Genomic DNA, 15047 nt, shown 5'->3' on the forward strand with positions numbered 1-15047 from the left:
TTTAATGAGTTATAGAAGTAATCGCTGCAATTCCTCATGTTGGATATATGCCTCCCAGCAAATATGGGTGTGTTCTGAAAATTTGCAGGTGTGGGGATCCACACATCTGAATACACTTATACATAGGAATTAAGCACTTACCATTTGGAACAATAGACTTTGATTTTTTCAAATGTATATGACAACAAGCAGTATATATTTAATGTGCTTTAGCTGATACTACAAATTTCAAATCAGCAAGATCTAAAGGAACTATTTTCCAACAGATATACCCTGTGGATACCATTGTTTATAATGCATATTTAGATCCAGTGGTGCAGTGGTGTGGAATAATATCGAGACAGAATTAAGAGAACAGGCATAAGTGTTTTGACATATATATTGTATACAGTGGTATTGAAGAAGGATTATATAAATTGTACAGTGGTGGTGGTCAGATTTATGTGTATACGCCACATGTTAGGTGTTCCGCTCACACATATAATTGCGAGGGGACAAACACATTATCTGTTCCATTTTTTATTTTTTATTTTTGAACAGAACACAATAAATGGAGTACATACAAACTCCAACAAAAATATAAAGAATACTCTTTTGTGTTCTTTTTGATTTTGAAAATCTTCAACAATAGGAGTACATACAAACTCCAGTAATTTTTGATGTCCTTTAAATCTCGGTGAAGGAGATAAATGTGATCATATCCCTAAGGTATACCTATTTGTAGATGGAATCCAAATAAATAGGGATACCCGGGTGCGAATATATAGAGATTATCGCTACATAATTGGCAAATTTTATGCCTACATTATTTACTGATGAACAAGCCTAGAACTTTTTAATATAGTAATAATAAAGAATTCATTTTTAATTTTTATCTCATATAGAAAGCGTGCCCCAGAAAAAGATTAGGTCTTCTTTTTCTTCAGCCTTTTCTGCGTCAGCAGAGAGGGCTGTTCCCCTTTTGCATATACCAGTACATTCCTGCTGGCACTGGTGTGCATAACAGTACCTGAGGCAGGGCCAGTTTCAGAGCATTGAACACTGCCCGCAACTCCAGAATGTTTATCAGAAGGAGAGATTCTTCCCTGGTCCACCGACCCTGAAGAGAATGTTGCTCCAACACCGTGCCCCAAACCTGCAGACTGGCATCCGTCCTTAGGAGGACCCAGTTGGAGATCCATAAGGGACGACCCCTGCTCAATTGTTGGTCTTGGAGCCACCAGCTCAGAGACAGACGAACTTCCGGAGTCAAGGAAATCATGTGAGACCTGATCCGGTAAGGCAGGCTGTCCTACTTGGAAAGGATTAACTGCTGCAGAGGGCGAGAATGAAATGGAGCGTACTCTACCATGTAGAAAGCCAACACCATGTGGCCTAATACTTGCATCGCCAAGTCTATCGACACACGAGGGCGAGAGAAGCATTGTATCCTGTCCTGAAGTTTCAGGACCTTCTCCGGAGACAAGAACAACCGTTGGTTGTGTGTGTCCAGTAACGCCCCCAGGTGTACCATGCTCTGAGCAGGAACCAGTGAAGATTTATTCCAGTTGATGAACCACCCGTGGGTTTGCAGGAATTGGGCCGTCAGTTCCAGATGACGGAGGAGAACCTCTTGGGAGTTCGCCAGGATCAACAACTCGTCCGGATACAGCAAGATCCCGATACCCTGACGGCGGAGAAGGGCCACCATGACCTTGGTGAAGATTTGCGGAGCCATGGTCAGTCCAAAAGGAAAGGCCTGGAATTGATAATGTAGGTTGCCAATAGCAAACAGCAGATATTTGCTGATGCGACATGGCAATAGGTATATGTAGGTAAGCAACCTGTATGTCCAGGGATACCATATAGTCCTTGAGCTCCAAGGCCAGAACAATAGAGCGAAGAGTTTTCATACGGAATTTGGATACCTTCACAAATTTGTTCAAAGACTTGAGGTTGAGAATGGGCCTTGAGGATCCATTCGGTTTTGGAACTAGGAACAGCGTTGAATAGTACCCCCTGCCTCTTTAAGCCAGAGGCACCGGCACTATCACTCCTGTGTCCAGGAGGGATTGTACCACCAATTGTAGAGTTTTTGCTTTTAACGGATCCAAAGGGATATTCGTCAAAACTGGTGAGGGGGACGTTTCTTGAAAGAGATGGCGTACCTGTGAGTGACGACTTCCCTCACCTAGGCGGGTGAAGTGGTCTGTAACCATACCTGGGCGAACCGCAGAAATGGGCCTCCCATCCTCGGGACCCCCAAGGGGAAGGCCCGTCCAGTCATGCAGCAGGCTTGTCTGGTTTGGAAGCAGGCTGACAGGCAGCCCAGGAACGTGTAGGTTTGGGCTTAGAGGTTTTGGAAGTGCGAGCCCGTTTCAGGTACGCCTGACCCTTTGCTTTATTTGGAGGTCAAAAGGAACGAAAGGTGGTACTTTTAACCTTCATAGACGAAGGATTAGTACCCGGAAGACATGCAGTTTTAGCAGATGCGAAGTCAGCAACAATCTTGTTCAGATCTTCCCCAAAAAGGATCTTTCCCTTAGAAGGGATCACCTCAAAGGTCTTTTTAGAGTCCAGATCCACAGACCAAGACCGCAACCACAGAATCTGACGAGCCAGAATGGACCAAGAAGCCGCTATAGTAGGTATATGCACAGCATCCGCAAGAGTGTAAATAGACTTCAAGCAACCCTCCACACGCTTATCCGTTGGTTCCTTCAGAGAGGTGACGGTAGTGACAGGCAGAGTAGAAGACACCACCAGACGTGCAACACGTGAGTCCACTGGCAGCAGTGTTTCCCAGTTTTTACTGATCTCTGCAGCGAGGGGATAACGAGCTAGCAACTTTTTAGACCGGGAGAATTTCTTTCCTGGAGACTCCCAGGATTCCTGACGTATGTCAACTAAATGGTCAGAATGTGGCAAAACTAATTTAGCAACCTTCTGACGTTTGAACTTATCAGGTTTTTTAGACTTATCTGGAGGTTCAGTTTCATCATCGATCTGAAGAATCAGTTTGATAGCCTCCAAGAGGTCAGGAACAGCCACCTGTGTTGTAGATTCCCCATCAGAAGCATCTGCATCAGTGTCTGATGGGTCAGTATATACGCCATCTTCATCGGATGAAGTATCGAAACATGCATGGATTGTGAGGAAGAAATGGCCCGCTTAGATGATCCTTTGGTCCTAGGGGGGCGAGTGTCAGGCTTTTGTTTAACCAAGGACTGATTTAACTGCTGTAACTGAGTCGACAGAGAATCTACCCATGGTGGATGTACAACAGAAACAATATGTCATTGTACAGGCACAGGAGGTCCCACAGGGGGCGCAAGTCTCGTTACTAGCATAGTCAGTAAATTAGAAAAAGCAGCCCAAGGTGGGTCTTGGTGTGCCACTGGTGCTGCAGGCGGACCAAGGGGTACAGAACCCCCAATACCTGGACCCTCAGCTGGAATATTTTCCTCAGATAAATCTGCAGCGTCAGCACTGCATGATGCAGGATCAGCCACAGATCTCCCTCCCTGTGATGCAGACATTGGAGAATGTAGCTCTAGTGCGTAACAGTACAATATAGCCAGACAGTACCTGACGAAAAACCTCTGGAGTGTGATTGCAATGCAGATCACAAACAGAGGTGACGTATAGCAATATGTGTGAGATACACGGAATAGAAACCACACAGCAGCTATTGGCACACAGTGTCACATGTACAATGCAGAACTTATTACAAACAACAATAAAACTAAACTGGACTAGCAATACTAAGAAAAATAGGATTTTGGAACTTACCGATAAATCCTTTTCTCCTAGTCCGTAGAGGATGCTGGGGACTCCAAAAGGACCATGGGGTATAGACGGGATCCGCAGGAGCTTGGGCACACTGAAAAGACTTAAAGTGGGTGTGAACTGGCTCCTCCCTCTATGCCCCTCCTCCAGACCTCAGTTATAGGAACTGTGCCCAGGAGAGACAGACATTTCGAGGAAAGGATTTTTGTGTAAACTAAGGGCGAGAAACGTACCAGCCCACACCACAAACCGGAGTAATAGTAAACCAGATAACAGTATGAAATAACAACAGCAACAAGCTGAAAACCAGAAAATACACTATCCATGCATAAACCAAGTAAACCAACAAGAATACAGTGCCAGCAACAGTCCGCACTGGGATGGGCGCCCAGCATCCTCTACGGACTAGGAGAAAAGGATTTATCGGTAAGTAACAAATTCCTATTTTCTCTTGCATCCTAGAGGATGCTGGGGACTCCAAAAGGACCATGGGGTTTATACCAAAGCTCCAGACCGGGCGGGAGAGTGCGGACGACTCTGCAGCACCGACTGAGCAAGCGCAAGGTCCTCATCAGCCAGGGTATCAAACTTATAGAACTTAGCAAAAGTGTTTGCCCCTGACCAGGTGGCCGCATGGCAAAGCTGTAAAGCCGATACGCCTCGGGCAGCCACCCAAGACGAGCCCACTTTTCTGGTAGAATGGGATTTTACCGACTTCGGCACGGGTAGTCCGGCCGAAGAATGAGCCTGCTGAATTGTACTACAAATCCAGCGTGCAATAGACTGTTTTGAAGCAGGATGACCAATCTTGTTAGCAGCATACAGGACAAACAGCGCCTCCGTTTTCCTGGCAACAGCCGTACGGGCGACGTAGATCTTCAAAGCTCTCACCACATCCAGAGACCTTGGAACCGCCCCAGTATCCGTAGCCACCGGCATCACAATAGGTTGGTTAATGTGAAACGAAGACCCCACCTTCGGCAAAAATTGTTGACGAGTCTGCAATTCTGCCCTATCTGAATGAAAAATCAAGTATGGGCTCTTATGAGATAAAGCCGCCAACTCAGACACCCGCCTGGCAGACGCCAGCGCCAACAGCATGACAACCTTCCAAGTGAGAAACTTCAACTCAACCTTACGCAAAGGTTCAAACCAGGAAGACATGAGAAACTGTAAAACCACGTCAAGATCCCATGGAGCCACCGGAGGCACAAACGGAGGATTGATATGCATTACTACTTTCACAAAAGTCTGAACCTCTGGGAGGACAGCTAATTCCTTTTGAAAGAAAATAGACAAAGCCGAAATCTGCACTTTGATGGAGCCTAATTTCAGGCCTGCATCTACACCTGCCTGCAAAAAATGGAGAAAACGACCCAAGTGAAAATCTTCCGCAGGAGCCGTTTTAGTCTCACACCAGGAAACATACTTTCTCCAAATACGGTGATAATGTTTCACCGTAACCTCCTTCCTAGCCTTAATGAGAGTGGGAATGACCTCCCTGGGAATACCCTTATGAGCTAAGATCTGGCGCTCAACTTTCATGCCGTCAAACGCAGCCGCAGTAAGTCTGGAAACACGCATGGACCCTGCAACAACAGGTCCTCTCTTAGAGGAAGCGGCCAAGGATCTTCCACCAGTAACTCCTGAAGATCCGGGTACCAGGCCCTTCTTGGCCAATCTGGAACGACGAGAATCGCCTGAACCCTTGCTCGTCGAATGATCCCCAGTACCTTTGGAATGAGAGGAAGTGGAGGGAACATATACACCGACCGGAACACCCACGGAGACACCAGGGCGTCCACTGCACTGGCTTGGGGGTCTCTTGACCTGGAACAATACCTCGGAACCTTCTTGTTGAGACGAGACGCCATCATGTCGATTAACGGAATTCCCCAATGCTTTGTCACCTCTGCAAATACCTCTTGGTGAAAAGCCCACTCTCCCGGATGGAGATCATGTCTGCTGAGGAAATCTGCTTCCCAGTTGTCCACACCCGGTAGGAAGACTGCTGACAGTGCGCTCACGTGTTGTTCCGCCCAGCGAAGGATTTTTGTGGCCTCCGCCATTGCCGCTCTGCTCCTTGTTCCGCCTTGACGGTTTAAATGTGCCACCGCTGTGATGTTGTCTGACTGTACCAGGACAGGTCGACCCTGAAGAAGGCTTCTTGCTTGTAGCAGGCCGTTGTAAATGGCTCTTAACTCGAGAACATTTATGTGGAGACACGCTTCCTGGAACGACCATCTCCCCTGGAAGTTTCACCCTTGGGTGACTGCAGCCCAGCCCCGGAAACTGACATCTGTTGTCAGAAGTACCCAGTCCAGGATACCGAACCGGCGACCTTCCAGGAGGTGAAAACTTTGCATCCACCACAGGAGAGAAATTCTGGCTCTGGGAGATTATCTTCCGGTGCATGTGCAGGTGAGACCCGGACCATTTGCTCAGCAAATCCCACTGAAACACCCGGGCATGAAACCTGCCAAACGGAATGGCTTTGTACGCCGCAACCATTTTCCCCAGAACCTGAGTACATTGATGGATGGACACACTCTTCAGCCGCAGAAGTTCCCTGACCATCGACTGCAGTTCTAGAGCTTTTTCTTCTGGAATAAATACTCTTCGTAACTCCGTGTCCAGAATCATGCCCAGAAACGACAGTCGAGTGGCCGGAATCAACTGAGATTTTAGCAAATTTAGCACCCAACCGTGCTGCCGGAGCATCAACAGTACCAAACTCACACTCCTCAGCAAGCGATCCTTGGACCTCGCCTTTATCAGGGGATCGTCCAAGTATGGGATAATTGTAACCCCTTGCCTGCGAAGGAGACCCATCATTTCCGCCATGACCTTGGTGTAAATCCTCGGGGCCGTGGAAAGCCCAAACGGCAACGTCTGAAATTGATAATGAGAATCCTGTACCGCAAACCGTAGGAAAGTCAGATGCGGAGGATAAATCGGGACGTGTAAGTAGGCATCCTTTATGTCCACTGACGCCATAAAATCCCCCCCTTCTAGGCTGGCAATCACCGCTCGAAGAGATTCCATCTTGAATTTGAAAACTTTCAAGTATGGATTGAGGGATTTTAGGTTCAGAATCGGTCTGACCGAATCGTCCGGTTTCGGCACCACAAAGAGGCTCGAGTAGAACCCCTCCCCCCGTTGAGACGGGGGAACGGGAACAAAGACCCTCTGGAGACACAACTTTTGTATTGCTGCCAGCACGACCTCCCTGTCCGGAAGAGACACTGGCAGGGTCGACATGAAAAACCGGTGAGGGGGCGTCTCCTGAAACTCCAGCCTGTAGCCCTGAGATACAATCTCTAGAACCCATGGATCCAAGTCCGATTGGACCCAGACCTTACTGAAAAACTGCAGACGGCCCCCCACCGGCACGGGCTTCCCTAGGGAAGCCCCAGCGTCATGCAGTGTACTTGGTAGCGGCAGGGGCGGACTTCTGGTCCTGGGCGCCTGACACTGCAGGCAACTTCTTTCCCCTACCTCTACCTTTTGAAGCGAGAAAGGACGAACCTTTTCCTCGCCTGTATTTATTTGGACGAAAGGACTGCATCTGCTGATGTTGTGGCTTTTTGTGTTGTGTGGGAACATAGGGAAGAAACGAGGACTTACCCACCGTCGCGGTAGAAACCAGGTCCGCCAAGCCTTCCCCAAACAGCACATTACCTTTGAAGGGTAACGCCTCCATAGCTCTTTTGGAATCGGCATCAGCATTCCATTGATGGATCCACAGCGCCCTCCTGGCCGAAATCGACATGGCATTGGCTCTTGACCCTAAGAGACCAACATCCCTCGCCGCATCCTTCAGGTAATCTGCAGTGTCCTTGATATAACCAAGAGTTAAAAGAACAGTATCTTTATCAAGGGTATCCATATCATTATCTAAATTCTCAGCCCATTTAGCAATAGCACTACTCACCCATACCGACGCCACAGCAGGTCTGAGCAATGCACCCGTATTAGTGAAAATGGACTTCAGAGACGTCTCCAGCTTGCGATCCGCCGGATCCTTGAGAGCTGCCGTGTCAGGAGATGGAAGCGCCACCTTCTTAGACAAACGAGATAAAGCTTTATCAACATTACGCCTCCCATTTCCCCCTATCAACAGATGGAAAAGGATACGCCATGTAAATCCTCTTGGGAATCTGCCACCTCTTGTCCGGCGACTCCCAAGCCTTTTCACAAAGAGTATTCATCTCATGAGAGGGGGGAAACTGCACCTCAGGTTTCTTTTCCTTAAACAAGCAAATCCTTGTTTCCTGTACGGCAGGTTCCTCAGAAATGCGTAACACATCTTTTATAGCCACAATCATGTACTGAATACTCTTAACCAATCTAGGATGCAAAGGAGCCTCAGTGAAGTCGACATCGGACTCAGAATCCGTGTCGGTATCAGTATCTACTACTTGAGGAAATGGCCTCTTTACCGACCCCGACGGGGTCTGTACCTGCGATAAGGCATCCTCCATGGATTTTTTCCACACCTGCGTCGGTGATTCAGATTTATCTAATCTCTTTGATAAAGAAGTCACATTAGAATTAATTGTATTCAACAGTGCAAGTAAGTCAGGTGTTGGCTGCATCGACACAGCCAACTCCAGACCCGCATCTGCCCCCCCCCCCCCCCCCCCATAACCTCCTCCGGTGAATAACATTCAGCCTCAGACATGTCGACACCTAGTATCGACCCACCGACACACACATACAAAGCCTCAGCCAGGGGACAGGCCCACAAGGAAGCCCGGACAGGGAAACACAGAGGGAGTATGCCAGCTCACACCCCAGCGCCCACATAGCCCACCAAGGAAAATATATGTCACAGCGCTGCCCAATATAACAATTATGCACCAGCTACTGTGTCCCCCCCCCTCCCGATAAGCTCCCCGTTACGTTGATGGAGCTCGTGGAGGTCCCGGACCAGCATCTCCCGCCTGCACGTGAGGAAAAAATGGCGCCTGTGAGCAGCGTGGCTAAGCTCCGCCCCCTCCCGGCACGCTTCAGCCCGCCAAATTCAAAAACTCGAAAATGTCGGCAGGGGTCCCGAAATGGTGCCAATGCACGATCAAGCATCTGCCGGCCGAAGAAGACCCAGTAACATGCTGCCCAGGGCGCCCACCCCAGCGCCCTGCACCCTGTGAGTGCTGGAGGAAATGTGTGTGTGGGAGCATGGAGCGCAGCGTTGCCACTGCGCTGTACCTTTACTGAAGTCTTCTGCCGTCCTGAAGTCTTCTGGTCTTCTCATACTCACCTGACTTCTGTCTTCTGGCTTCTGTGAGGGGGTGACGGCGTGGCTCCGGGAACGAGCAGCTAGGCGCACCAAGTGATCGAACCCTCTGGAGCTAATGGTGTCCAGTTGCCGAGAAGCAAAGCCCTTAAACTAAGAAGTAGGTCTGCTTCTCTCCCCTCAGTCCCGCGATGCAGGGAGCCTGTAGCCAGCAGGTCTCCCTGAAAATAAAAAACCTAACAAAAGTATTTTCCAGAGAAACTCAGGAGAGCTCCCCTAGTGAGTGTCCAGTCAGTCCTGGGCACAAAGTCTAACTGAGGTCTGGAAGAGGGGCATAGAGGGAGGAGCCAGTTCACACCCACTTTAAGTCTTTTCAGTGTGCCCAAGCTCCTGCGGATCCCATCTATACCCCATGGTCCTTTTGGAGTCCCCAGCATCCTCTAGGACGTAAGAGAAAGCTATGTATGTATACAGATATAACAATGCACAGTAAATACTGGATGTAGATCACAGGATACTTGTACTAAATATTCCTGTAGTTATGCACTTGTTCTTAACTAACACTGTCTAACCGACATGTAGAATACTTAAGTGTCCTGTAAATGCACAGCGCTGATGAGGCAGGCGGCTTTACAGAGGAGACAGCGCCCAGCAGTCCCAGAATCAGCGCAGCTCTGTGTAATGGCGCCCAAAAGCGGACAGGGAGTGAGGGAGAGAGAGAGATGCAGCTCCAGGGTGGGAACATCTGCTGTAGATGGTGCCTGGGGCTGGTGGATGGGCTACAGGTCAGAGCCTCTGCTGGACTTCACCACCGGGTACTATGGAGCCTGTACTAAACGGATTTTAGTAAATCCGACCTGTGCTCCTTGCCCTGGTGGATATAGTGGGGTCTCTGCACGGCCACAGTGACCATGCCAGTGGCGCGGTCCGTCTCCGGAGACCGTGTCCAGATCGCGATTTATATACAGGAGTATACAGCGCCGCTGGGGGAGGTGAGGGAGCCGCAGTACGATATGTCAGTATGACATACAGCACCAAGTGCCTATGCTGCGGCCCTTGAAGTCTTCTTTCTTGTCAGAAAAGCTCTTTTCAGGGCTGCCTAGCACAGCCCTCCCTGTTAGCTGCCTGCACTGGAGGCACCAACTTACAAACTGAGCTCCAGTGCCTGGAGGCGGGGATATAGAGGAGGCGGTGCAGTGCATCCTGGGAACAGTCAAAGTTTTAGCCTGTTGGTGCCTCGGATCAAGATCCAACTCTACACCCCGATGTTATTCCCTGTGGAATAGCAGTGTAGCCCGCTGCTGAAAAAGCATTTTTAGCCGGCGACTTTTTCCAAATGGATTAGCTTTCTTATGTAGCAAAGGTTCTGTGAGGTGTAGCGGTAAAACACGCTCCTTATTATTGATATCCTATAAGAAATGAGGGGACTATTTTCATGTAGTTGTCTATTTGTTTTGCTAAGCTTTTTGTTGCAGTATTTTGTGCAGCACATTTTATTTTGTACAAAGTACATTTCTGCGTATTATAAATGTCAATACCTGAACTTTCTCTGACGTATTGAACTGGTGTTTATTTTATCTGTACAAGGTTTAGTTTAATCAGCGTGTACTTTCATGTGTCATGTTTGCTTTTGGCCACAGTTGTGCTTTCTGTCCACGCTTGTCCAGGACTAGCTGAACTTCCTTTCCCGCTGTAATAACAAGATTCTATTCATACCTTTCCTCTAAGGCTGCTTCCTATTCTTCTTTCAGATTTACCACTGCCCAGAGCTGTAAGGCATAACAGTCTTTCAGATGGGCCGCACATGAGCTGGCAGGTTGGGGCTATCTGCTACCGTTCTAAAATAAAAATGTTTCTTAAAATAAAGTACATTTTATTTTGTTTTTAAGTATTTTTTTTTATTTTTAAGCAAACCTTTAAAAATTATATTATTCAAATAAAATACTTTTTTTCATTATTTTTATGTGTTATCACCTTCATTAGATGTCATCTTATATGCTAAGTTGTCTACAAAGGCTAAAAGGTAGGGATGGCCGTTGACCATCAATGATTCCTAATCATCGATGGTTTATGGCCGATGCAGAATACTTTTGCCATCGATGGAGGAGAACCAGACATCGATGGCATGGCATAACCAAATGTTTTTCTTTTTTTAAAAGGTGCCGGGACACAAAACATCACTCTGCCCCTGTTTTCTGATTGGCCCATGGGCCAGTCAGTGAAAGAAATGGGATAACCATCAGTTGTGGAAACCATTGATGGTCATCCATTATATAGTTGGCAGTCATCGATGGTCACTTACCATTTTGTCATCAATGGTAACCATTGATGGTTACCACACAGATGATCATCCCTAGCTAAAAGAGCCACATTATTAATCCACCAGTAAACCTGGTGGACCTCCGACCATCCCAATAACACAGTGCCACCTAGTGCACAACCCTATGCTCTGCAAAGTGATCCTTCATGAGTATCACCACAATCATTTGTCACCAGTTTAATAGGTGCCTCATATTGTATCTCTTAAATACAATGTGTCATCAGGGTTTCCGAGACTATGTTGTCTGTACTAAGTAATCTATTGTGCCCTGTTTTGCTGAACAGAGACCTGAATATTGTGCGCTGGTTCATGGATCATTAGTTTTCCAGATGCACGCCGTGCACGTGTGTCTGCTGCTCTGACTAATTGTAATTGATGTCATAACCTTATATAAAGGCACCTAAACTTGCATTTGATGGTTCTCTATTTCCTTTACAGACCTGTATTACATAGCACCTCATGTATGACATATCCATCAATAAGCACACTTCCTATGTGCTCCTGTTAGCCCGGGAGAGAACAGGGAAAATAGCACTCTCTCTGCACTGATACCCGGAGTCAGCTGTTGCACCGAGCTCCAGTCTGTGCTAGCTCTCAACCCATCTTTCCTCCTCCCTACATCAGGGGGTCCTGAACACAGCAGAGCCCAGAGAGAGAGCGCACAATATTCAATCCTTTGTCCTGTACTACAGGGCACAACACACTATGGGGGGATGTATCAAGCCTTGGAGAGAGGTAAAGCACCAACCAATCAGCCTTTGTCTTTTTACAGGTTGTGCTTTAAAAATTACAGTTAAAAGCGGATTGGCTAGTATCCCTCCCCAAGGCTTAAAACATGCTCCCCCATATAATAAAGTCATAGAAAACCTGAAGTTTTCTTTTAACATATTTTTCTTTATTGTGAAGTTTAACAGCAAATGCAAAATCCATCCTGGATGCAGGGGAGGCCACTTAGAAAACATAAAAACAGCTAAGATGTATGAGCAAAATCAGCTTTGGTCCTGCTGTCTGCAAGTGCAACCAGATTTCCAGAAAACATCTTTAGGGAGTAAACCCTAGCAAAGCACAGACGGTGTAATGGTTAGCATTACTGCCTCACAGCACTGAGGTCATGGGTTTGATCCCACCATGGCCCTAACTGTGTGGAGTTTGTATATTCTCCCTATGCTTGCGTGGGTTTCCTCCGGGTACTCTGGTTTCCTCTCACAATCCAAAAATATACTGGTAGGTCAATTGGCTCCCAACTAAATTAACCTTAGCGTGAATGTGTGTACATGTGATAGGGAATATAGATTGTAAGCTCCACTGGGGCAGGGACTGATGTGAATGGCCAAATATTCTCTGTAAAGCGCTGCGGAATATGTGTGCGCTATGTAAATAACCGGTAATAAATAAAAGAAATAAACTGTTGCCATGTGCGGAGGACACATTTGCCAAGGCTGAGCTTGCTAGATGGCTGGAGTAGGGGAACGGGGGCTGAGCAGGGCAGAAGCGAGATGTTATTTTGTGGAGTGAGATTATTAAAATAAGACAAAGAGGGAGGGGTAAGGCTTTAAAATAAAAAATGTATCTTGCTTGGAGTGTGGACAGAAATTACCTTTCCTGTGGCCCCATGAGAGACATACTGCGCCCCCTCTCTTTTGGCAATTTCCACTTGTTTGCGGGCAATACAAGGACGTGCCAGGGAAGTGCCCAACAGATATCGGTCCTCGTAGATGGCATTTGCTTGGACTGCCGGCCATATGAACTCTTCCACAAACTCCTTACGTATATCCTCTATGAAGACCTGCAGGATGGAGAACAATGGGGGGTTAGTAGGGAGCAATGAAATACAGGGTGGGGGTGGTAAACTAGACCCCTCAATTTACGGCCGCTTTAAGGGCCTAATTCAGACCTGATCGTAGCCCTGCAAAACTTTGCAGGGCTACGATCAGGCACACTGACATGCGGGGGGGGGGGGTCGCCCAGCACAGTCCGCCCCGCATGTCAGCCCCCCCTTCCCGCAGAAGCGCAAAAGCATCGCACAGCGGTGATGCTTTAGCACTTCAGGAGTAGCTCCCAGCCAGCGCCGCTTTTGCGTGCTGGCCGGGAGCTACTCGTCACTGCCCGGGTTGCAGTGGCTGTGTGTCACATCACGCAGCCGCTTCGGCCTGCCCCCCGCACGGACCACGCCCACAAAATCAATCAGGCAGAGGCGATTGCTAGGCAACGACAGCTGTCGGCTGTCAGCCATGCGCCGGCGCACTGCAGCACCGGCGCATTTCTGACCCTATCGCTACGCTGCGATAAACGGCAGCGAGCGATCAGGTCAGAATGACCCCCTAAGTACTAGAGGGGGTAATGTCTCCAGTTGCAGAAAGAATGAAGCCTGTTAATAAATAGGTGATCTGGAAAAAGGGATGATACTGCGCCTTATTCCAGCATCAATGGACATGGTGTTCTGTTGTCCCTCTCCACTGCTTAAGCATGAACAGCCCCATCTGACATCAGTCACTGGCTATTCTGGCAACGCCGCCCAGCAACATCTTATTGGGAGCTCTAGCAGTTCTGCAAAAACTCATATAGACATCCCTCCAACCAAACCGGTCTACAAGTAAATTACCTTCTTTGCTCCAAGATTCAATGCCTTCTTCCGAGCTTCCTCAAAGTCTTCATGCTGACCAATGTTAGCCTAACCAGAAAGAAAAGATTTAAATTACACCTTGTTTGTCCAAAATTAAATGATGACAATTATCGCACTGTAGGCAGCAGCACCTACCTCTAATACAACCGCTACTATCACATTGTAGGCAGCAGCATGTACCTCTAATACAACCGCTACTATCACATTGTAGGCAGCAGCATGTACCTCTAATACAACCGCTACTATCACACTGTAGGCAGCAGCACGTATCTCTAATACAACCGCTACTATCACACTGTAGGCAGCAGCACATACCTCTAATACAACTGGTACTATCACACTGTAGGCAGCAGCACGTATCTCTAATACAACCGCTACTATCACACTGTAGGCAGCAGCATGTACCTCTAATACAACTGGTACTATCACACTGTAGGCAGCAGCTTGTACCTCTAATACAACCGCTACTATCACACTGTAGGCAGCAGCACGTACCTCTAATACAACTGGTACTATCACACTGTAGGCAGCAGCACGTATCTCTAATACAACCGCTACTATCACACTGTAGGCAGCAGCACGTACCTCTAATACAACTGGTACTATCACACTGTAGGCAGCAGCATGTACCTCTAATACAACCGCTACTATCACATTGTAGGCAGCAGCATGTACCTCTAATACAACTGCTACTATCACACTGTAGGCAGCAGCATGTACCTCTAATACAACTGCTACTATCACACTGTAGGCAGCAGCATGTACCTCTAATACAACCGGTACTATCACACTGTAGGCAGCAGCATGTACCTCTAATACAACCGCTACTATCACACTGTAGGCAGCAGCATGTACCTCTAATACAACTGCTACTAACACTGTAGGCAGCAGCACATACCTCTAATACAACCGGTACTATCACACTGTAGGCAGCAGCTTGTACCTCTAATACAACCGCTACTATCACACTGTAGGCAGCAGCACATACCTCTAATACAACTGCTACTAACACTGTAGGCAGCAGCTTGTACCTCTAATACAACCGCTACTATCACACTGTGGAGCGGAGAACACGCTGAGCCGCAGAGACCTGGGGC

At 47.8% G+C, this 15047-nt stretch overlaps 1 protein-coding gene across 3 annotated transcripts in view; it reads right to left on the reverse strand.

The window, feature by feature from the left end:
• Positions 1-15047, reverse strand: part of ASS1 (argininosuccinate synthase 1) — a 215048-nt gene that overhangs the window by 153818 nt on the left and 46183 nt on the right. For all 3 annotated transcript variants that reach the window (XM_063936716.1, XM_063936715.1, XM_063936717.1), the window contains exons 4-5: positions 13930-13998; positions 12925-13113 (exon numbers count right to left, since the gene is read on the reverse strand). In XM_063936716.1, coding sequence (XP_063792786.1) covers positions 12925-13113; positions 13930-13998 — 258 coding nt within the window. The remainder of the gene's footprint in view (positions 1-12924; positions 13114-13929; positions 13999-15047) is intronic.

Source organism: Pseudophryne corroboree, chromosome 8 (genome assembly GCF_028390025.1).
Source record: "Pseudophryne corroboree isolate aPseCor3 chromosome 8, aPseCor3.hap2, whole genome shotgun sequence".
Classification (NCBI taxonomy): Eukaryota; Metazoa; Chordata; class Amphibia; order Anura; family Myobatrachidae; genus Pseudophryne; species Pseudophryne corroboree.